General features: G+C 42.9%; 3 protein-coding genes across 13 annotated transcripts in view; 1 reads left to right on the plus strand and 2 right to left on the minus strand.

The window, feature by feature from the left end:
• mlpha (melanophilin a) overlaps nt 1–12,551 on the minus strand; it is a 13,151-nt gene extending 600 nt beyond the window's left edge. Inside the window, exons 1-13 of one of the 2 annotated variants that reach the window (XM_037090541.1) lie at nt 12,433–12,551; nt 11,119–11,232; nt 8,527–8,748; nt 7,661–7,773; nt 7,508–7,552; nt 7,214–7,272; nt 7,039–7,128; nt 6,631–6,733; nt 6,324–6,517; nt 4,682–4,762; nt 4,295–4,525; nt 723–884; nt 411–467 (exon numbers count right to left, since the gene is read on the minus strand). In XM_037090541.1, coding sequence (XP_036946436.1) covers nt 411–467; nt 723–884; nt 4,295–4,525; nt 4,682–4,762; nt 6,324–6,517; nt 6,631–6,733; nt 7,039–7,128; nt 7,214–7,272; nt 7,508–7,552; nt 7,661–7,773; nt 8,527–8,748; nt 11,119–11,228 — 1,467 coding nt within the window. In that variant the 5' untranslated portion in view covers nt 11,229–11,232; nt 12,433–12,551. Of the gene's footprint in view, nt 1–410; nt 468–722; nt 885–4,294; nt 4,526–4,681; nt 4,763–6,323; nt 6,518–6,630; nt 6,737–7,038; nt 7,129–7,213; nt 7,273–7,507; nt 7,553–7,660; nt 7,774–8,526; nt 8,749–11,118; nt 11,233–12,432 lie in introns of both variants that reach the window. The other variant, XM_037090540.1, reaches the window with a different exon arrangement.
• A 1,231-nt stretch (nt 12,552–13,782) lies between these two features.
• The window catches only part of dytn (dystrotelin), a 44,878-nt gene continuing 33,528 nt past the window's right edge, over nt 13,783–25,132 (plus strand). For 9 of the 10 annotated variants that reach the window (XR_005073140.1, XR_005073146.1, XR_005073143.1 and 6 more), the window contains exons 1-7: nt 13,783–13,979; nt 14,463–14,533; nt 14,836–14,954; nt 17,495–17,649; nt 20,697–21,430; nt 23,245–23,389; nt 24,696–24,741. The gene's annotated coding sequence lies outside the window, so the exon portion shown is untranslated. Of the gene's footprint in view, nt 13,980–14,462; nt 14,534–14,835; nt 14,955–17,494; nt 17,650–20,696; nt 21,431–21,527; nt 21,845–23,244; nt 23,390–24,695; nt 24,742–25,132 lie in introns of those variants that run through there. The other variant, XR_005073148.1, reaches the window with a different exon arrangement.
• Nucleotides 19,333–20,690, minus strand: LOC119015016 (tripartite motif-containing protein 54-like). The gene has a single exon (XM_037090547.1). The coding sequence runs from the start codon at nt 20,622–20,624 to the stop codon at nt 19,608–19,610; it is 1,017 nt and encodes a 338-aa protein (XP_036946442.1). The 5' UTR covers nt 20,625–20,690; the 3' UTR covers nt 19,333–19,607.

Here is a 25,132-nt window from a genome sequence, read left to right on the forward strand (position 1 = left end):
TGTTTTCATCCAAACAGAAGTACAGAAAGTGAAACTATAAGAGACCGATGAGACAAACGCTCCTTCATTAACTAACGATAACGATCTTTTCCTTCTGAGAAAACTGTGATTGTTCAGTTAAAGGTCAGCAGAGTTCACTAATAATATTCTGATCATTTCTTTGATTCTGTTCCAGGAAACTTCCTCGTTGTTTCTGTCCGTTAAGTTTCCTGAAAAATATCAAAGAATTAAAGATATTTATGAGACAATAGCAGAATGTTATTGATCCGTGTCTTACAGTAAGTTCTGAGGTCTTTTAAAATGAATGTAAAATGTGTAATTTCTGCAGACGTGTGGAATGAACAACGACCTCGTTAAAATGTTATGACAAAAGGTTTTAATAATAATAATATTCATCTTGTGATTCTGACCTTCTTCTTCGAGCCGACAGCGTTCAGAGCAGCAATCTTACTCTCAATATCAGAAACCTGCAGAGACAAAACAGGGTCTTATAATGACAAATAAACTAATAATAATTATAAGATTATATTAATTATAATCATTTTATCATGCAGATTTCATTGATTTGTCTTTTTTCCTGAGACGACTGAGAGACGAGTCTTCTCTTCTAGTCCAACAGAAAGTGTCCTCATTGTCTTGTTATTATCACTCAGTGTGTCATCGCTGAAGAACCAATCATCACTCAGCGTGTCATCAGGCGGTACAGGTGTGTCAAGACCCACCTCGCTCTCGGCGCTCTGGACTCTAGCCGCGGTCAGCGCCACCACGTCCTCTAGCTCCGACAGCTCCGAGTCCGTTGTCCCTCCGAAACGATTCTTGGCGCTCTGCTCGAGGCGCCGCAGCTTGGACTCCAGCTCATACGACTGCCCAGCAGCGATGTACACCTGGACAGGTGACAGGACAAAGACACCTGAGTGAACCGGGGAGGCGTCGACATGCCGCTGACAGTCAATGAGAACAGGGCTGCGTACCAAACACAAACTGGTTCAACCATCAGCTGATCACACAGAAACTGTTGTTTGTTTCTCTGGATATAATAATTTCATAATTCTCTGAGCAATGACGTCATCTTATATCAAGACTGTGAGAACAGAAGGAAGTGCTGCTGGCCCGAGTCACAGAAATCAGACCTGTTGTATGACGAGGTGCAGCTCCTAATCAATAAACAGTAATCAGATCTCGGTCCTGTCAGTTGGTTCTGTAATCATGAGCTGTCGGATTAATGAGCCGGACATAAACTGAGTCTGAACCTCTGAACCTTTTAACCTTGGTGTCTGGTTCTGCTGGACCCAGCTGGAGCCGCACTGACCAGTTTGTTGTCCTGATACTCAGCCCTGTTGGCGGCAGCAGCCGGTCCAGACTGGTGGCATGCTTCAGACGAGTTGGGAGGGTTCAAATTAGTTGGACCTTCACACAGAGGGAGGTTAGGGGGAGACGAGGCGTGCAGTTCATGTTTGAAGCTTACATTTTCCTCAAGTTCCCTGAAAGCATCATCTGCTTGCTTAACGTCAGTCCCTACTAAGTGGGATCTGTCAACCGGCTCACAGAGGCCGTACTCGACCATTGCGTTTTCTGTGGCATTAATGGTTCTCAGGACCTCAGTGGTGAGGTCACAGAGGGCGGCGGCGGTGGATCTCTGAAAGCCATGTAGAGGGACAGATGTTAGCAGCTGGAAAACAACATCTGATGGTGCAGCAGCCACCGGCCTGGACTCAGAAACGCCAGCCGGTCTGCTGGTCATCCAGTTCAGTTCACCTGAACCGGTTTATCTGTGTGTGTCATCTCTGTTCACTATCAGTGATGAGAGGAACCGACAGCATGAGCTTAATGTCAGAGATCATCTGTAAATACGTCAGTCTGGAAATCTTGGAATGGATCCGCCTCAACAAGATGGTTTAAAGATGTCGGGTCCATCTCACCAGAACACGATCATCCAGCTCAGTGTCAGCACAGTAACACTTCTGCAAACCACAGGTCACATCTGCTCACACCTGTTCACACCTGCTCATATCTGTTCACACCTTCTCACACCTGTTCACGCCTGCTCACATCTGTTCACACCTGTTCACATCTGTTCACACCTGTTCACATCTGTTCACACCTGTTCACGCCTGCTCACACCTGTTCACATCTGTTCACACCTGTTCACACCTGTCCACATCTGTTCACACCTGTTCACATCTGTTCACACCTGCTCACACCTGTTCAAACCTGTTCACATCTGTTCACACCTGTTCACACCTGTTCAAACCTGTTCACATCTGTTCACACCTGTTCACGCCTGCTCATATCTGTTCACACCTGTTCACAACTGTTCACGCCTGCTCACACCTGTTCACATCTGTTCACACCTGTTCACGCCTGCTCACACCTGTTCACATCTGTTCACACCTGTTCACGCCTGCTCACACCTGTTCACATCTGTTCACAACTGTTCACACCTGTTCACACCTGTTCAAACCTGTTCACATCTGTTCACACCTGCTCACACCTGTTCAAACCTGTTCACATCTGTTCACACCTGCTCACACCTGTTCACATCTGTTCACACCTGTTCACATCTGTTCACACCTGTTCACGCCTGTTCACGCCTGCTCATATCTTTTCACACCTGTTCACATCTGTTCACACCTGTTCACATCTGTTCACACCTGTTCACACCTGTTCACATCTGTTCACACCTGTTCACATCTGTTAACACCTGCTCACACCTGTTCAAACCTGTTCACATCTGTTCACACCTGTTCAAACCTGTTCACATCTGTTCAAACCTGTTCACATCTGTTCACACCTGTTCACGCCTGCTCATATCTGTTCACACCTGTTCACAACTGTTCACGCCTGCTCACACCTGTTCACATCTGTTCACACCTGTTCACGCCTGCTCACACCTGTTCACATCTGTTCACACCTGTTCACACCTGTTCACACCTGTTCAAACCTGTTCACATCTGTTCACACCTGCTCACACCTGTTCAAACCTGTTCACATCTGTTCACACCTGCTCACACCTGTTCACATCTGTTCACACCTGTGTCTCAACATCTGTCTGAGTGAAACCACTAGAAATTTGTAACGAGACGTCAGGACATTTTCCAGCTGTTGATGAGATGGATTCAGATTTTTCAAGACAAACAGAACACCTCAATGTGAACATGAGCTCAGAGACACCATGAAACATAAGGACAAGATGAAACATATCTGTGGTTTGCAGAAACGTACAGAGGAAATATTGAGTTGACTTCATTAACTGAGCTGGATGAAGAGTTCAGCTCCATCTGGTTCCTGCTGGTTACAGATATTAGACTCCAGACAAAGATCCAATAAAAGTAACTGAAGAGTTCTGACGTTGTGTGGATGAATATATGTTTGATGAAGACTTGTGGCTGATCTGGATCCAGGCAGGTCGCTGCTGACGTCACATTTACACAACCGGCTGTACGAGCAGCAAACACCTGTGAAGGTTGTGAACTGAGACAGGAGGCAGCTGGTCGGTCTGTTAGTGAGCAGGACGTCATGCAGTCGCTTTCTTTACATCACAAACACTCCAGACATGAGTTCTTCTTCAGAACACCTTCAGAACACCTTCAAGCTTCAGTTCACACTTTAGATCTTCATTAAACTGACGTTAAACATTGTTACGTGTTTTAAATGTTCAGAGATTAGAAGTCACAATGACATCATCACTGATTTTGGTCTGATATTCTTGGGGGCAAAAAAACATTATTATTAAATGATATATTTATTTTGACTGGTAACAAACAGTTAAAACTGATGTTCATAAAACTCCTGAGAAATGTCTGTCAAACGGTTGTAGAGTGAAGTCAGAGCTGCTGTTGAACCACGTCAGGTCAGACTGAAGGCTTTGGGCTCTTCTGGAAGAATCTAAACTGAATGTTTTAATATTAAAATAATCCAGCAGATGAGTTTTAACTGAAGCTGTTGGCTGGAAACACAACAGGTCCACATCATGTCATCCGGTCAGAAACAATGTGATGTCCTGAGCTCAGAGTCGCTGCCTGAGAGCATGTGATTGGCTCACTGCTCTACACAAGCACGTCCGACTGATTATAAGATATTAAAATATGAGATTGATCTTCTACCAAAGAAATATTCAAGTCCATAATGTCTGAACGCTACGATGCCATGTGAACCAGGTGTTGGCCCATCTTGTGTCTCTGAGGTGAGAAACCCTGAAGGTGTTTCAGAAACCTTCAGGTTCCAAGGTGCTGTCACTCTGAATTTAAACCCACGAACGAGTCGGGTCAGATTACCGTCCGGAACTCCATCCTACCTTCTGAGCCTCGGTGGGCATCTCGTCGCTGGATGAGCTCAGTTCTTTGTCCTTCAGAGAGTCCAGATTGAGGGCCGGGCCGCCCCTGATGCCGGCCGGACGTTTACCCACAGAGAACTTCTTCCCGGCTTCATCGTCCGACGACGGACCCTTATCACTCAGGTTCCCCGCCAGCTCGCTCAGCTTCCTTCTCAGCTTCTCCTCTTCGTTCTGACCCGAAGGAGTCGATGTCTGCGGGAAGACAAGAAATATATTGATGGATGACGTCACAGTGGATTTTCACCTCTATGACATCAAAACCCAGCTCAGCTGCAGGAAAAACAAACATCTGACTTCTAATTGTTTAAAAGAAGACGAGATCAAATCAACCAGCTCGTCTAATCTCACCTCGTCAGCAGGTGTCATCTTCTCCTCCAGGCGGCTCAGAAGACTCTCGATGGCAAACATCCGCTTGTTCAGCTCGTTCATCTGCAGAGTGAAGGTCGGGAGAGCATGATCAATGTGTGTGATCAGAGAACGATCAATGTGTGTGTGATCAGAGAATGATCAATGTGTGTGTGATCAGAGGATGTTCAATGTGTGTGATCAGAGAACAATCAATATGTGTGATCAGCAGTGTTGGGCAAGCTAATCGGAAAGTGCAGTGAGCTAAGCAACAAGTTACTCTACATTCAATTTAGCTTCACTACACTGAAGCTCCTCCCCAGAGAAATGCAGCAAGCTAAGCTACATAAATATGGCAAAAGTAGTTTAACTACATCAAAGCTATTTTTTTTTATATATTGGAACAACTTCATTCCAAGTCAAAGCTATTTCAGTGATCAATAAAACTGTCAATCAGACAGATAAGAAGGCAAAAATGTTACATTCAGTTGTTTATTAAACAATAAGCTGTGCTCTCACTATTTTGTATATCGTATTATTCAACTATCAATACACATTTAATTCTAACATCCATGGACAATCATGCACCTCACTACCATAGCAATATCCACCTGACTTGCACTAATGTACAGTGTCCTACACTGTAGCATATTAACATAATTAAACAGTGTACACCCAGCAAATAATATATTATAGTTGTAGTTTTTGTTAAGGTTGTCTAGTCTGTGTTCTAGTTTCATCTTTATTATTTATATTTGATATCTGAATTAGTCTATTTAGTTATTGTATCTAATTCAGCCTTTAATTGTATTTGTTTCTTTTACCTGCCTCATTGTTTTTGTATTTTGATTCATGTCAAGTGGCTGTAACACTTTAACTTCCCTTTGAGATTAATAAAGTGCTCAATCCATCTACCAGTATCCAAATAACTGGCAGTTTCAAAGGTGATATTTCTATTAGACCCACTCTGTATTAGTAGCTATATCTACATATATTTTAAGCTAATAATTATGACTAACCACCATACTTTCAACAATTCAGAGTAATGTAAACTTTTCAAAAGTTTTTCTGTTCCCTCATTTCTTTGCCTTTTACCTCCTATATGTAACGTTACTGTATTTATTTATTATTTAAGTTTGTCTTTTGCATCCCTCGGGATCAGCTCGTCTCCGTCCTCCTCACCCTCACTCACTCGAGCTAACCTGTCTCCCCTGCAGCACAGACATTGTAGGCAAGGATTGGTCCGTGATGTCACCGTCACACGGAAGTGCTTCTGTCGGCTCCACATAATCGGCCGTGTCGTCACTGACTGATCCTTGTATTTCAGCCCGCAGCAGAAAGCTCCGCTGAGCGTCAGACGGGTTCATAAAAATGTAGCTTGTGTGCTACAGCTGAAAAGCTGTTTCGTTCAGAAAACAGCAACGCCACCATCACGCTACTGAGACATGTAGTTAAACTAGTTGTAGCAACGTTACTGCCCAACACTGGTGATCACAGAACGATCAATGTGTGTGATCAGAGCACGATCAGGGTGAATGATGATGAAGCTCCAGTTTTGTTATTGATGAGAACAGATGATTGGAAGTCAAAGAGGAAACTAATATCAGAGCACAAACGCGCTCTGTGATTGGTTGATCTGTCTTACGGGCGGGGCTTGTCCCAGGTTCTCCTGGGAGGACGCCTTGCTGTTGCGGCGGCGGTGGGGCGGCTGCTGGTACACGGGGGCGTATCTGGGGTAGTCGTCCTCGTCAGACGTGTCGACGTACTGCTGACGAGCCACCGAGGAGCTGATCTTAGACAGAGAGCGAGTCCGAACCATCCGGCTCTCTCCATAGTCGTCTGACAACACACAGGTGAGCCAGTACAGGTGAATATACACAGGTGTGTACCGTGTGTGTGTGTGTGTGTGTGTGTGTGTGTGTGTGTGTGTGTGTGTGTGTGTGTGTGTGTACCAGGTCTCATGGCGTATCGGTCCAGACTCTTCCGCCGGTTCACTCGGTGGTTGTACATGTCGTAGTCCACATCGTTCCTGTACCCTCGATCCTCCTGCATCTGCTGCTGCACCACACGCACACACGCACGCACGCACGCACTGTTAATACTTAAATCTTTCTCTGATATTAAACCTTATTTTAAGCTGAACTCTTTACTGTAGCTGCTGAGCTAACAGTGTTAGCTCGAGCTCAACTGCACATAAAAGCTGTAAATCTGGTCTGAGATCAGTTAGTGATGTGTTCTCTGGTGCAGACTGTGATCACAGTAGACAAGCCGATAGAGATATCTGATGACTTTATATCATCAGGAGGAGGAGATGAGGACTTTATATCCTCAGGAGGAGGAGACCTCAGGTGTGGTCACACCTGTACAGACTGACGTCGTGAATGAGGGAAATATTCCTCCGGGTCGAAGTCCATCGGATGAACCGACAGCAGACGTTTGCTCTTTCTCATCTGAAAGAAAAGAAGACAAAAGGAGTTTTAAAGCTGCAGCTTCTCGTCTGATTCACACTCAGAACATGTTTTAGTCTCACGTCACCGTTTTGTAGCGCTGAGCGTCGCTCTCGCCATAGTCGTCCTCTCCACCGTTAAACACGTCTACAGGGACAAAGAACAGCAGGCGGGATTAAAACACGCTGACACTCAGTAATCTGGTCTAAATGTGCAGAATATATAGACGGTGTGCATTTTATATGAAAAGATATGAAAAGTTAAAACATTTCAGATGAAGTTTAAAGTCTAACCCACAATTCTGATTTAATCTTTAATCCAGTTTATTGTTTTTTCTACATGTTAAACCTCTGGATGTAAATGTTTGTCAGCAGTCACTCACGGCTGTGAACATCCGGCATACTCTGAGTGTCGTCGTCACGCCCACCTGAGGAGGAAACACAGGAAGTCACGTTAGCATGTAGCATTTAGCTTCTGAGAATAAACTGAGGTTAGGACCCACCCACACGTAACAGTGATGTCAGATTAGACTCACCATCTCCGTTCAGCCTCTTGTACAGTGACCTCATCACCTTGGCGCTGCCAAAGCGTTTGAAGCGGTTTCGGACGTTGTCGTGGTACCAGCCTGCAGTCCCGATCTTCACCACCCTGCAGATGTACAACCAACAAAATACTTTTACTGGACTGTTCACCTGAACAGGTGGAGCACATAGCAGGCTGTAAGCAAACAACGTGGGCAATGTTACAATAGCCAAAGCTAAATCTATAGCTGTTACAGTTAAAACAGAGTTAGCTCAAAGCTAATACTTTAGTATAAACTGCATCACATGAGATGACAGAAATGTGTTTACGAAGGCTTGAGCTAACATTAAAGGTGTTTATATACCAGAGAGTTTCTGATTTTCTCTCTTTGTTGCTGCTCGGGACGCTTTACCAACCCAACATGTGTCTATTTGACGTCCTGGGAATGAGACTCAACAATCAACTGTCTTTGTGGTGCGTTCAGGAACAGCTGGAACATCCTACTGATTCTACCTTTAACTTTAATAGTCTTTGAATTAATTAATATGACGTGAGCTTCAGTTAGCTTTGACCATAAATGTCCTTCAGAGGGAGACTTTTTACTCTGATACTCTGAGTCCATGTCAGAGCCTGAACTCTGTTACTGTACTGGAGGAAACAAGCTGGATCAGTTCTTCTATGTTTATACTAGTATGTGAACTTCTCCTGGAGGCCAGACTGTGTGATTATTGACTCCTCTGATAAATGTGATTACAGGCTCCTTGTTGTGTAGATTTTGCATCAGAAGACAACGCTGCATCATCACATATTGTATCAGTTACTTACCACAGTGTTCCTTACCTGCCCGTCAGAGGCCCCACCCACCTGTAGGTGTCTCACCTAGTCATGCGGCAGTTGTCACACACCCAGCCGTGCTCCTTCTTGTTGTAGCGGCTGCAGGACTTGCAGGTGAACATGTGGCAGTCCAGACACTGACGCTTACTGTTGACCAGGAACTTGAAGGGCTGCAGGCAGCAGATGCAGAGCGAGTCAGACAGCTGACTCTGAGAACCCAGCAGCTCTCGCTTTGAACCTTCCTTCTCGATTTTAGTCTTCAACTCACTGTACAAATAAGAAAGAACGGCGAGAATGAGGGGATGTTAACACAAAGAGGAGCTGCAGTTGAATCTCTGGTGTGAATAATAAAATAAAATGTGATAATTGAGGTTAAAACTCTCCTCAGAGTGAAAAAGTTTGAAAAAGTTTCCTTCAGTATCAAAGTCATGCAGACGTCTGTACGTCCATGTTTACAGTGCAAACAGGAGCTGCTGACAGCTCTGAACGTCTGATTCAGACTCAGAAACAACGCTGACCAGCATTATAATATAATTAAGTATTTCAATTCAGGGTTAGGGTTATTAACGGCGAACAGATGGTGAAGCAGCTGAACATCCTGTGAAAGAACAGTTTGTTCTCTGAGTGTCATGTGATGGAATCATTCAACCTAAAGGTTCACCTCGAGGGAGCAGTGACCTCATCAGCTACACTGGATCTGTTGTTGTTGACTGTGAAATACATCCACATCACCATTACGTCAACAAACCCTGGAGGAGCGCATCAGATTTTCTTCAAAATATCATTAAAAATGTTTCTGAAGTTCCTCCGAGATTAACCTTCAACTCAGTGAATTCACTTCTGTTCACTTGTGATACTGTGAGTTCAGACAATATATTATAGATAAGTAGGTTCAGACAAGCTTTAATGACCAGAGAGCAGCCCTCAGCAGCTCTGTCACAAATGATGTGACGCCTTTAGTCAGTGAAACTGGAAGCTGAAGTTATAAACTGGACAGGACAGAGAAAACTCTCCAGGCTCTGATGGAGCTCAGGATTCATCAGGACGACGGCTGCTTCGATCCAAACTGCTTCCCTGTAAAAACCAGAACTGTGTGTGTGAAGAACAGAACAATAAAGAAAGATAGATCCTGATGATTCTGTCGGTGACTCGAGAACTAAATAATCAGTAAAGTTAATATCAGAGTGATAAGTCACACTTTCTGTCCACGTGCTTTACAGTATTTAAGTTCATATAATTTGAATAAAAATGTATATTAAATAAATTTAATCTTGTGCAGCTTCAACAAAACAAGGCACGTCATTAAAAACAGTCCTCGTGAACCTTTTTCAGAAATGTAGTCTTAAACCTCTGAAGCTCCAGTTATTATTATTATTACTATTATTTTACATAACTGTTTTATTTTACTTCAATTATTTTATTATATTAAATTACTGATACTGTTATTTAAAGTAGTATTATAATTTATTTTATCTCTATGATTGAGAAATAGTTGTTTAATGACTTTTTCTTGCCCTTCATAGGACTGATTATCTTTGTTATTGATTGTCTTGATTGATCTGTCCAGTATAAACACAGGTGGACTGGTGGAGTTAAAGTGGCCTCTTGTATCAGCAGATCTGTGATTCACAGTCTTCGCGACTCATTGTGGAACTTTAGGAACAACTAAAAAACAATCTTTAATAACACAGCAGAGACGGGGGCTGACTCGTACCAGACGGTTCTGTTGTGCTGGAGTTCCATGGACCCAAACTGGCTCGATCTGAACCCTCTTTTTAAATGAGCGGTAATCAGGCTCTTAGCCTGTTCTGATCACATCCCTGGTTCTGTATTTTGTATTAGAATATAGACACAGTGTTTCCTGACAGGTTCAGTAACCTCTGGCCTTCTCTCAGTGACTGTGGGACAAACACTTAAGTGTGAACTAGATTAAAAAGTCTCACTGTGATTGTCACAGTTATAATCAGATTATCGGCAGTATGCAGCCATCACAGAGGACTTATTCTTCCACTCTGACGGAAGACAGAAGCTTCTTTTTGTTCCTGAATCATGATGTTATTGATTATCAGTTATTAGTGATTACTGGTTCTGACTTCTCTCACAGGAAAACTCCTCCAGATGGATTTGAAGAAGTCTGTTCGAGGAAAAGTCAATAACATAAATCCAGAGAAGCCTGTTTCCTGTCTGAGCATGTCTGCCCCGGGGCTGATGGGAGTCGCAGTCTTTTGTGGGGAACACAGAGCGACTTTGTTAGTTTCCTGTTTTCTCCTGCAGACGCTCGTCCGTGTGACCGAGTCGTGATCGACTGAAACAACAACAACGTCTTTCACAATCACATTCCTGTAAAACTCACATGAATGGCCAAAGACACAAACTGTTGATGAAGAAATGAGACTCAGTTTAGTCTCCCGCAGAACTGGCGAGGAGGAACACCTGCACAGGTGAGCTGAGGAAGACCCACAGCTCCGTTTAATAACAACTACAGAAATGTAAATGTGACGTCAACAAAAGCTCTTTCTGTACTTTGACTCCTCATTGTTTCTTTCATTGTGTAATATAGAAACATGTGTGAACTTGAATAAAGTAAAATAAACAACAGAAACAGCAGTGGGTTAGTTCTGGATGTTCATTACCGACCCGAGTCTCTCCTCTTCTTTCTTTCGGAGGTTGAAGTCTCGTTGAATCACCTCCCAGACGTGTTTGGCCTCTTCGTCCGTCAGGCGAGACAAATCCAGTTTACGCTCCATGGCACTGAAATGACAGAATACACCCAGAACATTCATGTTTAACTGCTTTTTTTGTTTTATTTGGTCATATGGACAGTGTTAATAAACTCCTGCTCCTGTTTTATTCTGAAAATCAATGGGTTAGGGTCAGTGTTCCTGATAATAAAACTACGATGCAGCAGCAGACACACAACATGATCAGCCAGTTAAAGTCTCTGTAAATAATTGTTGTTTTCCTCCTTTATGATTTAACTTTACGGTCTGATGTAAAACATGAGTGTTGGGGTTGTCCATGTGGAGGCAGCAGAGCAGATTGACAACATGACATCAGACACATTTCTTTCAGAATGAGTTTGTGTCATTTTGTTTGCGTGCCCCCCATGTGTGGAGCTCCTCAGGGTTTGATTGCTCTTCCTACAGATGCAGGCTTGAAGTCTGCAAGTCGACCTGCACCAGGCAGTCTGAGGTGATGTCATGTATGATGTCATCTCTGGCTCACTACAACACCTCTTTAAGGATTAATTGTTGTTTTTTACTGTTAAAAGTTGTTAAACTTTGTTAAATCTTTAGTTTAAACACTTGAAGAAGCTTCAGATTAAAAGTCTCAGTCAACTTTATTGAGACCGATTTTTAATGACAAAAAACTAAAAATCAGTTTAAATCATGAAAACCTGACAATCTTCCAGAAGTTGAACTGATTTGTTTGAGTCACATGTAAAATAAAGCGGTGACTCTTTGCTGGTTGAGAAGTTTGTCACCACACCCAGAAACACGTTACAGCACTGATGATTTCACAGTGAAATCAAAGAAGCACTGAAGCGCTCAGATATTTATTACATTAAACTTTATAAAATCCATCTTTGATTCAAACCTTTAAAAATAAATCCAGTGACACTAAAAACAAGATGAATACATTTCAGACAAGTTTCCTTCTGTTGTCTCTTCAGATTCAGTATTTAATTTAAACAGATATTTACTGTTCGATCAGACTCTGATTTATTGATTAGTTATTGACTTTCTGACTCCAGTTTAGAGATCAAACTATTGAAAACAACGAATAAAAATGGGAATTAAAAGCAGCTTTGTTCAATAAACCAACTCCAACAAACATCTCAGTGTTTCAACTTGTACAGCAGCTTCACTCCTCAGATTGAATTAAATCAGATGAATGAGATTAAAGTTTAAAGTGATGTGATGAATGTGATTAGAGAGAAAATCAACTCACCCTGTTTCTGTGTGTTCAGGCTGCTGAATGATGAAACTTCTGACTGAGACTATCAGCTGATCACATGGTGACCGTCCTCATGACGACACACACACACACACACACACACACACACACACACACACACACACACACACACACACCACTGACAACACAGCAGAACAATAAACCACAACTTTCAGAATTATTTAGAAAATAAAGACAAGTTTTCATTGAAAGCAAAAAGTGACTTAAATTATTGATAACATGACAAAAGAGCAAAGACACAATATTTGGATGAAAGATTGTAATTTGACAAGAGAGAGTTGTTTTAAAGACACTGAGAATTTGACACGACAATACACACACACACAAACACATAAATTACAAGAAGCTGAAAGATTGATGTGACTGTGATCCTGTACAGACTCAACTGTTCACCACTGACAATGTTTCTGTGACAGGAGGAGACTCTGCACACTAAACACCACACAGACTCACTGAGGAACCAGAACTGGACCAGAAGAGTCCAGATCCAGGATAAAGAGGTTCCGTTTATAAACTAGTCAGATTATTATTATTATTATTATTATTATTATTATTATTATTATTATTATTATTATTATCAGTTTACCTCTGTGCAACAGAGTTTTGTTCTCCTTTAAATTCAATGTAGCGACCAAATGACCGGTCATTCCTTAAGCACACACAGCTGGGATCAGGTCCAGATTCAGGTCCAGGATCAGGTCCTGGTCCTGCAGGGTCTCCCTCCTCTCTCTTCTCACCCTGATTCATGCTGCTCAGCTCACACACACATTGATCTGCAGAGGAAACACAGATGATTGATGTGCATCACCTAAGATGATGGTTTACATCATGTGTCCTGTCAGAGATCAGCTGCTGCTCTGAGGTTCTGCTTCACATCGGAGTAGCAGCTGCTGCACGTCGGCCATCAGTCCACTGGAGGGCGTCACGGAGCTGAAGTGATGCGTTCACTGACACACTGACTGAATCTGACAGGAAGCTTCAGTTTCTGTAATATTCAGTCAGTTGAACAAGTTCCAGTTCTTTAGTTTCTGTATTATTTCTTCAAACTGTGGATGTGAAGTTTTGTGTTTGTTTTTTGCTCTACTTTGGACGATGGTGCATGGCATTAAATGGTTAGATAGAAACATTTGACTTGACTTGATTTTCATTATTGTCACACTTTGCCTCCAACTTTATTTGTCTAACTGCATGCAATGAACACTATCAAATCAAACAATAACACATTTTCCCATTAATATTTTGATGCACTGTAAGAACTGCGCAACTGCTCTGCAGCAGCCTCCAGGTCACTGTGGACACATTTTAACCAGCATGCATCACGATTAAGGCAGCGCTGAGTCAAAATCCATCAACCCAGCAGCATACATCGGTTGACTCAGCGCCTGGGTTGTGCTTCGAACGTCATCACGTCATCACGTCGAGAGACGTGCTTCACCGTGAATCCACACACCGCGCCAGGCTCTGAGCACCGCGCGCTCACCTGACTGACCATCCTCGTGGCGGCAAATCAATACTAAAAGGTTTGTGTACACTACATATCTAATTCACATTGTCTGTGTTGCGTTACCTATGGAAGTCGTATCTTTATATTGTCGAGGCTAGTTGGTTACCACCGCCGTAATGCCCATGGGCGTATGGTCATGTTCATTTTGAGGTCGTCAGGTAGCTAGCTGGTTCACTAGCTTGCAGGCTAATTTGCCAGCTAGTTAGTTTGTTTGCTTGCCGGGTAATTAGCCAGTTTAGGGGGGTTTTGGCGCTTATCTATGAAGTTATTATCCCCAGAACTACATAGTCCAGGAGCTTCTTTTTAAGGAATAAAAAAGTTCCTGTTGTCCGCGGCCTGAAGTCCCGGGGAGATCATGCAAATTAGGCCCATGACGTAGGAGGACATCGCTGAATGTCTTCCTCCGACGGTCAGCAAGACCTGCACCTCCTCATCAGTCAAGCGGTCATACGATTTCTTTCTTTTCTTTTTCCTTAAGCTCTTTTTGTGGTTGTTTCAGATCAATTGACAGCTTTGTCATCCTCACGTTGACAGAGTGGCGGCTGACAGACCTTGTAGAAAGATTTAAAGGTAAGAAATATTTGTCTCCACAGCATATCAAGTCTGCAATGCTACTCATAGTGATAATTTGGTATAATCATGGAGTTGACTGCATTCCTTTTTTGTATAAATTCTTGTGAAATATAATTTCCTCTATTTTCCAGTAGCTTCCATGTCTTTTGTAGGCTTTCTGTGCCTTCTATTTTGTAATAATACATGGAAATATGCATGTTCATTACTATAGCTCCCATGTAATTAGCCATACATTTTGTTTTCTGCTCCTCTGTTCTAAGAATGAAGATGTCTTCGTGTTTTCTATTTTTGTCTTTCAGAGGAGGGGATTGATGAGGAGCGTTTTCTTCTTTTAGATGAGGCTGCCATCAACCAGTTGATCCCAAGAGCTGGCCTTAGGCTCAGGTTTTTCAAGAAGTTAGTCAAGATCAATAGAGATGTGAGATGCTCAATTGTTAAGTTTTCCGCACACTGTTATTATTTCTATTTACTATTAAATAGTTTCTTTGGAAAGATGGCACATACTTCCTTTAAGTGCAAATGGCAAATTTCAGGTCATTTTATTTATTTACGTGCAGTCCACTATGTAAACTCAGCATCAGCACATTTCCAGGGTAGTGAAAGTGGTTGTGGTAGGACATTTTCTTACACGTGGTCTTTTAAAAGACACGTAAAAGCGGCATTTGCTTGAAAAGCGGCATTTGCTTGAAAAGCTGCGTCAAACCACTCTCCATTAAAATTCGGGAGCCACCGCAAATTATCTGCCATATTTCGCTAAACACAGAGGTCATGTGATAATATTAGTCCCGTGCAAATCGGCATCGCTGTGATTTGGAGTCGTTTTTTTTGTTTTTCATAAGGTTTTTGTGTTTTCCCCGCCTTGTTTCTGCCTTTTTCCTGCCTTTTTCCTGGTTGAGAATTATGGAGGCTGCATTGGGAATTATAAATGAAAGTTTTGACAGCACTTTGGGTCCAAATTCAGGAGGCTCATCAGAAGAGTGGAATCTCAGAAGATGATTAGATGGATTACATGCATGGCAGCATGCGGTAAGGAACATTTTTCCATCTTTCAACAGGCTTATCAGTTATTATTATATTAACAATATCCATATCTAACCGTTGTGCTGCTTCAGCGAGGGCTCCGGTGTGATCGACCCGGGGGATAATGTCAGTTAAGTCGAGTTAAAACACAGACTTCGCTTATCCTGTGCGACTGTGCCGCACGAAACACAGATGTGGTGGGATAATTTCTAAACCACTTGAGGACCCAGGTAATACTAGTCCCATGCGAAGAGCTGCATTTTCCCCTGTGGTGGAAATTTCTGTCAAGAAAAGAGTAAAGTCAGATCTGTCTTTTCAGTAAGTTTAATCCAACCATCTGCAGATGGACTCACCACACAGTCAAATTCATGAGCTGAGTGAATGAGCCCAGAGTAAAGGAGTGTTCACAATTTATACACAGATATCAACAAGGTCAGGGGAAGAGACAAGCACTCTCAGCGCCAGCAATGATTAAGCTACACACACACGTACATACGACTATCCCAATCAGACAGGCTTCTCATCGACACAAGACGTAAAGTTAAAACTTCATGACGCATGACCTGGGACTCTGTGCGAAGCATAAAATTATCAGACATAAAACATGAGACAAGAAGGCGACTTTCTATCTGAGTTTTGGCTGGTTCGTGACTCTATTACAATCATATAGGGCAGAGGTTAGGTGTTCATACATTTGCATAAGAAATCATATTCAACAAAATAGTTCAAAATTCATCAACCCATAATGAAAAGGAATTTTTCCATCACACCCTGTAGCCAAATACCGGATTTTTTTGGTTGGTTGGGGACATTATTGTGTCCCTCACCAACTCAACCACAACTTCAATCCCTTCACGGTCCATCCAACGTTGTTTTAATAATTACCTGTCATTTAGCGTCTCCAAAACATTCGGCTGTGACTAGGTCTTAGCGAGTTAGGAGTCCTCTGGACTACTTCTAAGGTCTCCTAGACTTAGGTGCTACTTTTAGGTCTAATATGTTTTGTGAATAACTCTTATTTTCAAAAATGAGGAGTCTTAAAGTTACAACTGACATGCCCATTATTATGCCCATAAGCCTTTTAAGTCCTCCAGCACATCTAAAGGGGAACTTCATTCATTTTATTTACATATGTGTTATTCCTGGGCTCAAGAATGTGTGCACACACACACCCATATCCAGGTTTGTTTTACTATACTTGTGCGGACAGGCATCAAAACTAGCTTGACAATAGTCGGAAAATAGTCGATCTAAAAGCTAACAATGCGTTGGTCACCATTGTAGAACACCTCAGCAGTGCCATAGGCTGATCACCTCCGTACCACACCGCACTGATGCAGTAATTTGTTTTAAAACCAACCAAGAATTGAGTGCAGAAATGAACACATTTATAAGAAGGTTGACACTTTTGTATTTTAACCCATTTGGACCTGACTCTATGAGGTTGACTGTAAAGAAGTCTTCTGAATCTACAAAACATCTGCGGCCCACCTATCTGACCACCTAACCTGGCTGCCCGTTGGCCACATAGGATGGTCAGATAGGTGGGCTGCATGCATTTTCAGAGGAAGTTTATTTTAATGATAAACCATCAATCGATTTGCGGCTTTTTAGGTCAGATCCTTTTTTTTTTATTGTTTTCTGTAATAGGTTATATATGAGCTATATGTCACAACCATCAAGACTTAAACAAAAAAAGGTTTGGAATATTTTGTTATGTGAAATGAAAGGAAGACCATTAAAGCTGAGCTGTTCGAATTAGAGATGCACTGAATCTTTTCCAAATTGTGAACCTAACTCGACTTATCTTAATCATTTTTCTTGTGAGGACCAGGAAAATGGTCCTCACAATGTCTGTTTTTTAATTCTACTATAGTAGTTGGTAGACATTTGGTCCTTACTCATACCCTCTCACTTGCTCTCTTGCTTTCTTTTTAGCCTGGAACAAACATGGTGGAGTACCTCCATGACCATACCCCCACGTCCTGATACTGGGAAATGACGATCAGCATGCATCTCAGGCCTTTGTCATCGTTGCTGGATAGGCTTCGGAACAAGACACACAGCTTCAGGCCATCGATGTCTGCTTCAAGGTATTCTTTCTCTCAGACATTAAATACCCAAAGCAGTGTGAACATGTGTGGGAATTCCTACGGAGTGTAATCTGTGAAATGCCAGGAGGGGAGTCCAAACTGGTAAAGTTTCTTCAAACTAGAATACTTGCTTGCATGTAGAGCCAACGGCCTCTAGAACAGCTAGTTACTACCAGGCAAACAGGTGTTTGATTGTTCCAGTTCTTGACCTGAATGATAGAACATTTTGTATTGTGGATATTTTGTAATAATACATTTTTTCGAGGATTCCAGTATTGTTAAATGTTTATTGCATAATATATGCTTTACATGACCAAATCTAGCATGTGTTTTGTTATAGGTTTGTAGTTGAACAGTTTTATAGAGCTATTGCAGTTTACTTTCTTATCGATTGTACTGTAATGTGTTAGAATTAATCAGGCATATTGGTTAATTTGACCAAGCATTTGGATAGATTACTGAACACAAATATTATATGTAGTTGAAACAACCCAGATTTGCAGTTAATTTGACCCAGCATTTGGATAGAATATTAACTTATCTGTTGGGTTAAAATGGACCAACCCATCTTGCTGGGTCAAATTAACTAATGCTGGGCTGATGCTATATTGACCCAGCGGTTTGGTTATAAAACAGCCCAAACTGGGTTATTTTTAACCCAACTGTTTTTAGTGTGTAAACATGAAAAACTCAAGAAAAGTACCAGTACCTTAAAATTGTTCTTAAGTACAGTACTAGAGTAAATGTAGTCAGTTACATCAATTGGAAACAGATCTTTGTGTAACTAAGATTATTAATCAACACTCCACTACATTATCATCATGCATCACTGACTGTAATCAGGACAGTAACTAAGTACTTTTACTCAAGTACAGTACATGAACATATTCATGGTGATTTATCTGAGTATTTACATTTTATACACCTTCTACTTCATTACTTCTGTCTGTCAGCTTTAGTTACTACACTTATTTATGTATATCTAATTTCAGCTGCAGGTCACAGTGGTCGTTCGCTCCATCAGGATCCAGTTTCTTCTTCTTTTGTCACTCAGTCTCATTTCAGTCTAATTAAAGACTCTTTCAGTCTGGACCGGCTCACTGATCTCAGATCCGCCTGAAGGTGACTCAGCACTCAGGCAGGTTGTTCTCAGTCACTGCAGGTTTGCTGATGACAGAACATGTTCATTCTGTTCAGACAGGATTCTGGATCAGCACATTCACGTCCAGCTGTCACACCCTGAATCCCGCTCAGTCATGTTTTAACTCATGTGTTGATTATCTGGATAAAATCATAAATATTGTTGTGGTGAGACTCTGAGCAGCTCATCTTGTCTGTTAATCAACTCCGCTATCAATAAAGTTCAGATGGTCAAAGGTGTTGTGCTGCTGACCCACGTTCACACCTTCTCTTATCAGACTGTGAGTGTGATGTGTCTCAGTTTGTTTCCCAGCATGCATCAGTCCAGCTGGGTCACCCTCAGAAACGCGAGCCGTCACACCACCGACGGTTATTCTCGTCCTCTCACCGCTCAGTAAAAATAGTCTCCGTTTACAGACGACTAAGTAAGGCCAGGAGGCGTTCACTGACCCTGGTAAATATAGGAAAACATGTACGCTGCTAAATCCAGCCTGTGTGTGAGGCAGGGAGAGTCCCTGAGAGACAACGAGGATGACACACACACCGAAATAAAACTTTATTCACACTTTCATCAGTTACAGTCTTAAATCGAGTGCACTTTAAGTTTTCAATTTTACAAACAAGTCCTGAACACAACAGATACGTTTCATCTCAAGTCGAACGACGAACGAGAAGAGTTCAAAAATACAAAAGTATAAAAAGTCAAATACAAAATTTTTCATTTTGTACGTGTAAAAAACTTTTCCAAATGATTGCACGTCTCAGCAGCGCACCCTCCATCATCATTCAGTCAAACCCTCTCTTCCTACTTGTTGCTCTCATTCAGCTCCTTGGTGTTCTTCCTTGCCTGCATGTCTGAAGTCCATGCGTACGAGCAGAGCCTCGGCCTCCTGGGTGTCGAGTCTCAGGTGCTCCATGCTCTCGTAGCCCGGCTCGGGCCTCTCCAGCTGGGCCGCCCGGGCCACCTGCTGGGCCTCATCCTGCAGCTGCTTGGCAGTGACGAGGAACTGTGCGGCGCTGCAGGACTGCATGCTCTGCGACAGTTTCTCCTGGAGCTGGTTGCTGAGCTGCTGCTGCTGCTTGTAGCGCTCCACCAGCTTCCTGAGCTTGGACACTTTGTCCCGCTCCACCCTGCTGATCTGCTCCAGCAGCTCACCTTTACGCTCTTCCAGGATGGCGTACAGCAGGTCGAAGCTCTCGCCCAGCCGCCTCCTCTTCTGCTCTCCATTCTCCTGGATCAGTTTGCACGTGTCGTCCATCTGTGCCATGATGGCCTGGATGCAGCTGTTTCCTGTGGCGAGCAGCTCCACAGCCGAGCGCAGCTCGTTCTTCTGGCTCTGGTAAACAGTGTGCAGCGGCGACACCTCGCAGTCTTTGTGCTGCCCAAACACTTTGCACATGGAGCAGGTGGGTGTCTGGCAGCTCACGCAGTAGATGTTGATGCGTTCGTCCTCGTGTTCCTTGCACTTTGGCTCCTTGGTGTCTTTGTCCTTCAGGGGGACGTCCTCACTGTCACCCCCCTTGCTCTCCTGCTGCTGCTTGCAGATGTCGATGATGTTCTCCACCAGCAGGTTCCTCTGCAGCCCGTACACGCCGTGCCGGTCCAGAACCACCTCGAAGCGGCAGGTGGGGCAGCGGAAGGTTCCCCCGGAGTAGTGGTACGGATTCCTGGACTCGTAGAGGTCGTTGGCGCAGCCGCGGCAAAGATTGTGTTGGCAGGGCAGGATCACCACCGGCTTGGTGAACATGTCGAGGCAGATGGGGCAGCTGAGCTGCTTCTCCAGGCTCTCCATGGCGCTGACAGGACGCACGAGCTGACCCGTCTGGATGTCCATCTTCTCCGTTTTCTTCTGGTCCTGTAGTGTCTCTGACTTGTGTTGTGTCTGTTCCTCTGTGGTTTATTTCAGTCTGCCGCCGTCGGAAACCTCCGGCCTTTATACCCCCGGTGGACAGACACCCAACCCCCCGCCGGCTGTTTGTCACACTGATTCAGAAAAAATAGACTCCCAGCAGCCCCTCCTGCTGCTGCACATGCCTCGCTGTGGATGAACCCCCCCGGACACTGCAGACAACAACCTCCAATCAGAACAAGCACAACAACAACACAGACATTACAGACAAACACAACTGAGAAATACAAAATAGAAACACACAACATGACCACTGTCTGTGTGTGTGTGTGTGTGTGTGTGTGTGTGTGTGTGTGTGCGCGCGTGCGTGTGTGTGTGTGTGCGTGTGTTACCACACACTAACACAGCACACTGTCCAGTAAACAGTCGGTCATGTGGAGAGCAGCAGCAGCAGCTTGTGCAACAAACAGCTGCATCATCATGGAACAAGACATCTGAGCAACAACAACAAAAACATCTGAGCAACAACAACAAAAACATCTGAGCAACACTGAAACAATAACATTTTAGTATTAAACAATATTAAGCATTTTTTAAAATGTTTTATCTTGTTTCATGATGTTCATTGTTATTTGATATTGTTTACATATTGTTTCATGTTGTGGTCATGTTTTCAGAGAATAAATTCTTCATGACATTTCGGTTGATTTGCTCTCAGCCTCCTCACATCAGGTTACTGACGTCACTCGGTTTTGAGGACGGGAGGCTTGGCCTCAAGAGATGCACAGGAGGTGAGCCAACGTAGCGCGCGAGCACAAAATTTCAAAAACCGCTAACAAAGACTGAAAAATTATTTATTATGATTATGCTGATCTTTTTCTCCCTCAGCATCTCCTTCTGCCTGACCCTTCAAGATATAATGAAATACAATGAGTTGGATTAATAACTGATCAACACAGAGCCTAATGCCGTGACTTTCACTTGCAACACAATAATTGTTTGCTCCCAAATATTTTGAGGTCGCACAGATTACATTTGGGGCACATATGTAAGTAAAATGGTTGTAATTTCCAGCCCTGAAACATTAAAGTAATAAGATACTCTTAAGTATTAGGGTCAGGGTAATTTGGCTTTTATATATCTTGGCTTTTTCCACTCGCTAATCATTACTCTTCTCAATAAAAGCTCAAGTTAAATAAGTCTTATATGGTGCACCTTGACTGAAATGCTTCATATTCATATTGAGTTCCATAAAGACTCACCTTTCCAGTAGAGGTCTCTCCCCTCTCACTTTCCTGTTCTCCTCTGCCCTGACTCCTACAGGTCAAAACTGGTGGTGGAGTGAGTATTATTATCATTATTATCATTATTATTATTATTATTATTATCCACTGATGATAATTATACGTGAAACAGCTGATGCTCAAGAAGTTAGTATATGGTAAAAAGAGTACACGCTGAATTCTGTAAACAACCAGCTTCACAATACACTTCAGACTAACTAGCTAAGTAGCAGCGTTCTGTTAGAACTGGAATGTAACTTTTGACCGGAAACAACAAAGACGTGTGCAGAGGTTGTCTATAGTCTATATATTGTCTCTAGTGTGCAAGCTAAGTTTGTATTAGTCAGACAGGGAGCGCTTGGTTCATTAATTCCATGGGACTTTCTGCTGTCAGTGGGGGGCGGAGCTAACTAACTGTTACTAGCAGCAGTGATGAATACTTTCTTAAAGAACTTTCTTATATCCATTATTCTTCATCACGTTCTTCTCCTCATGCTGTTCTAGTGGCTCTGTGTGCTTCAAGGTACACATGCTGCAGGTACCGAGTGTAAACAAGGTCTCAGGAAAAACATGGACTGGATTTGTAGTGATGTGAGCGTTCTCTACATGATAGAGTGAGAGATTTTGTTTTCTTTGATGAAAACACCAAATTATTTAGGCTTCAACCCCCCTAAAATAGGCCTAATGACACCACTGCTCACAGCTCTTCACCAGACTGGTTTAAAATCTGTGTTTTTAATGGACAGGAAGTTCACAGCTTCAGGTTTCAAATCTGACACCACTTCAACCAGAGCATGTCTCTCTCTCTCTCTCTCTCTCTCTCTCTCTCTCTCTCTCTCTCTCTCTCTCTCTCTCTCTCTCTCTCTCTCTCTCTCTCTCTCTCTCTCTCTCTCTCTCTCTCTCTCTCTCTCTCTCTCTCTCTCTCTCTCTCTCTCTCTCTCTCTCTCTCACACACACACACACACACACACACACACACGTGACTGACAGGAGCAACAACAACATAAAGTCAAACTCTGACAGACCCTCGGAGACTCAAACACACTTTACATTTGTATGAAGAAACAGATGTTTTTTTCATTTCTTTTCTTTTAGTTTAAATAAAAAGTTCACATGGGCTCTGACAGCTGAGTCATTTAAATTAACAAACAAAGTGAATGAAACATTTCTTTCAGCTCATCAGAAGTTTCTTTCTTCTTCTTTGTTTTGTCTCGTTTGAGATCATGACAGCTGCTGTCGCTTCATTAAATCTGCCTTTTTTTGAATGAAGTTCTGAATTGGAGACATGAACACATGAATGGAGATGATGTTTCACTCTTCAGCCACCAGGTGTCACACTTCACCTGCTCTCAGCCCGGAGTCCTTGAAGAAAGTTCAGCAGATGCATTCACTCTATGGATCCTTGAGGATGTTCCGGGACTGCTTCAATAAGTTCAGGATCCTTGAGGATGTTCCGGGACTGCTTCAGTAAGTTCAGGATCCTTGAGGATGTTCCGGGACTGCTTCCAGGGGCATTCAAGGGTGTTTTAAAGATGTTGTAGGAGTCAGAAGGTTTTGTGGGGTCCACTCCTGAATCCTCAAGGAGATCCAGGAGTTCTTGATTATGTTCTAGAGGTACGAATACCATACAATAAAAAAAGTAATCCATTACAGATTAAAGTATTTGGTTTGCCTCTAAATAATCAAATAATACTCTTATTTTGAAAACAGGAAGGAGAAATATCTTCTTCTCTGAACTCTGCTCTCAGCCAATCAGACATGTGGGCTCCAGGTAACTGCGGAGACAGGATGTGAGGAATGTGCTGACAGTAAACATGACCCCACACGGGGTCAAAGGTCACCAGAGAGCTGCTTCCTCACAGAGAGCTGTTGAGGGTCAGAGGTCACAGCTAATCCACACAGAATCCCATTCAAAATGTACTTGTTTTAAGCTGCTGGTTGCATGCATCTGAACTTTACTTCAAAGCAGGAACAATTTGAACAAGAAATAAGCTTCAAATTATGATTGTTTGTTTTTGTAGAGTTTAGTGTGCAGAAAAACGCCAGGTTCTTGAAGAACTTCCATCAGTCATTAGGGGGTCTACAGAGGTCCCTGAGGAGGTTCCAAGAGGTTCCTGGGGTTCCAAGGGTCATCGAAGAATTGAACCCTTAGCACTTGCCTGCCTGCCTGCCACACACACATACGCACATACACACACATGTTTGACTTGTGAGGACTCACTCACGTCTCACATTCCTCAGCCTGAAGTGAACAAAACTCACAAACAGAAATACACAGAGGCAGGTGGGGGTCAGCATCAGCGCCGGGCCCGCCGGGGCCCCCGTGTTGCCCACAGGGACAGGAGGATCACAGTCAGTCTGTCAGTCACAGCTCATGTTTGGTGATACAGGATTCAACATTAACTGTCTGCAGGCGCTGATCTGGTTCTGAGTCAAGACTGAGGTCTCTGTGGACCCTGCTGGATCCTGTTAGACCATGTTCATTCAAAACTTCTTCTCCGTTCAGATGGTCGCCACTGAGTGCGCTCAGACCGACCTGTTGGTTCCTGTGATATCATCAGCTGGACAGCTGGTTGTACATGGACGTCTCTTCGTTCTTTGAGTTGAGGCTGCAATCTGAACTTTATTTCACCGTAAAATTAAAGCATTGTTATTATTATTATCATAATTTAATTAATCTTTTTCCTCATCAAGTCTATTGTCAATAAACTTCTGGACAGTTTGGTTTTGGTTTGTTGTGATTTCTGATTTGCCGTTGTGATTTGTACTTCAGGGCCACCGTACATCACAGACCGTCACCGGACTCTGTAACAACCATAGTAAGTGACCCTTTAATTAAAACACCTTGACATCTGTTTAGGAAAAGTTTAAATGAGGATCTGAACTGAACTCAAACATCTGATCATGATCAATAATTCTGTAGAACTTAATTCAGTGTGGATCAGTAACAACTATGAACCTTTCTGAAATCATGTTCTACACCAACACTCCTGTGGTGGGGAGGGGTCTGAGGTTAGGGGGAAAGATCAGTCCAAATATATTAAAATCTTATAACCTGCAGTCCAGCGTAGCAGAGAAAGGTGGCGGTTCGTCACCACCAACACCATCACCACCACCAACACCACCACCAACACCATCACCAACACCAACACCATCACCAACACCATCACTACCATAACCACTAACCCCACCAACACCAATAAATCAAAT

Source organism: Acanthopagrus latus, chromosome 24 (assembly GCF_904848185.1).
Source record: "Acanthopagrus latus isolate v.2019 chromosome 24, fAcaLat1.1, whole genome shotgun sequence".
Lineage (NCBI taxonomy): Eukaryota > Metazoa > Chordata > Actinopteri > Spariformes > Sparidae > Acanthopagrus > Acanthopagrus latus.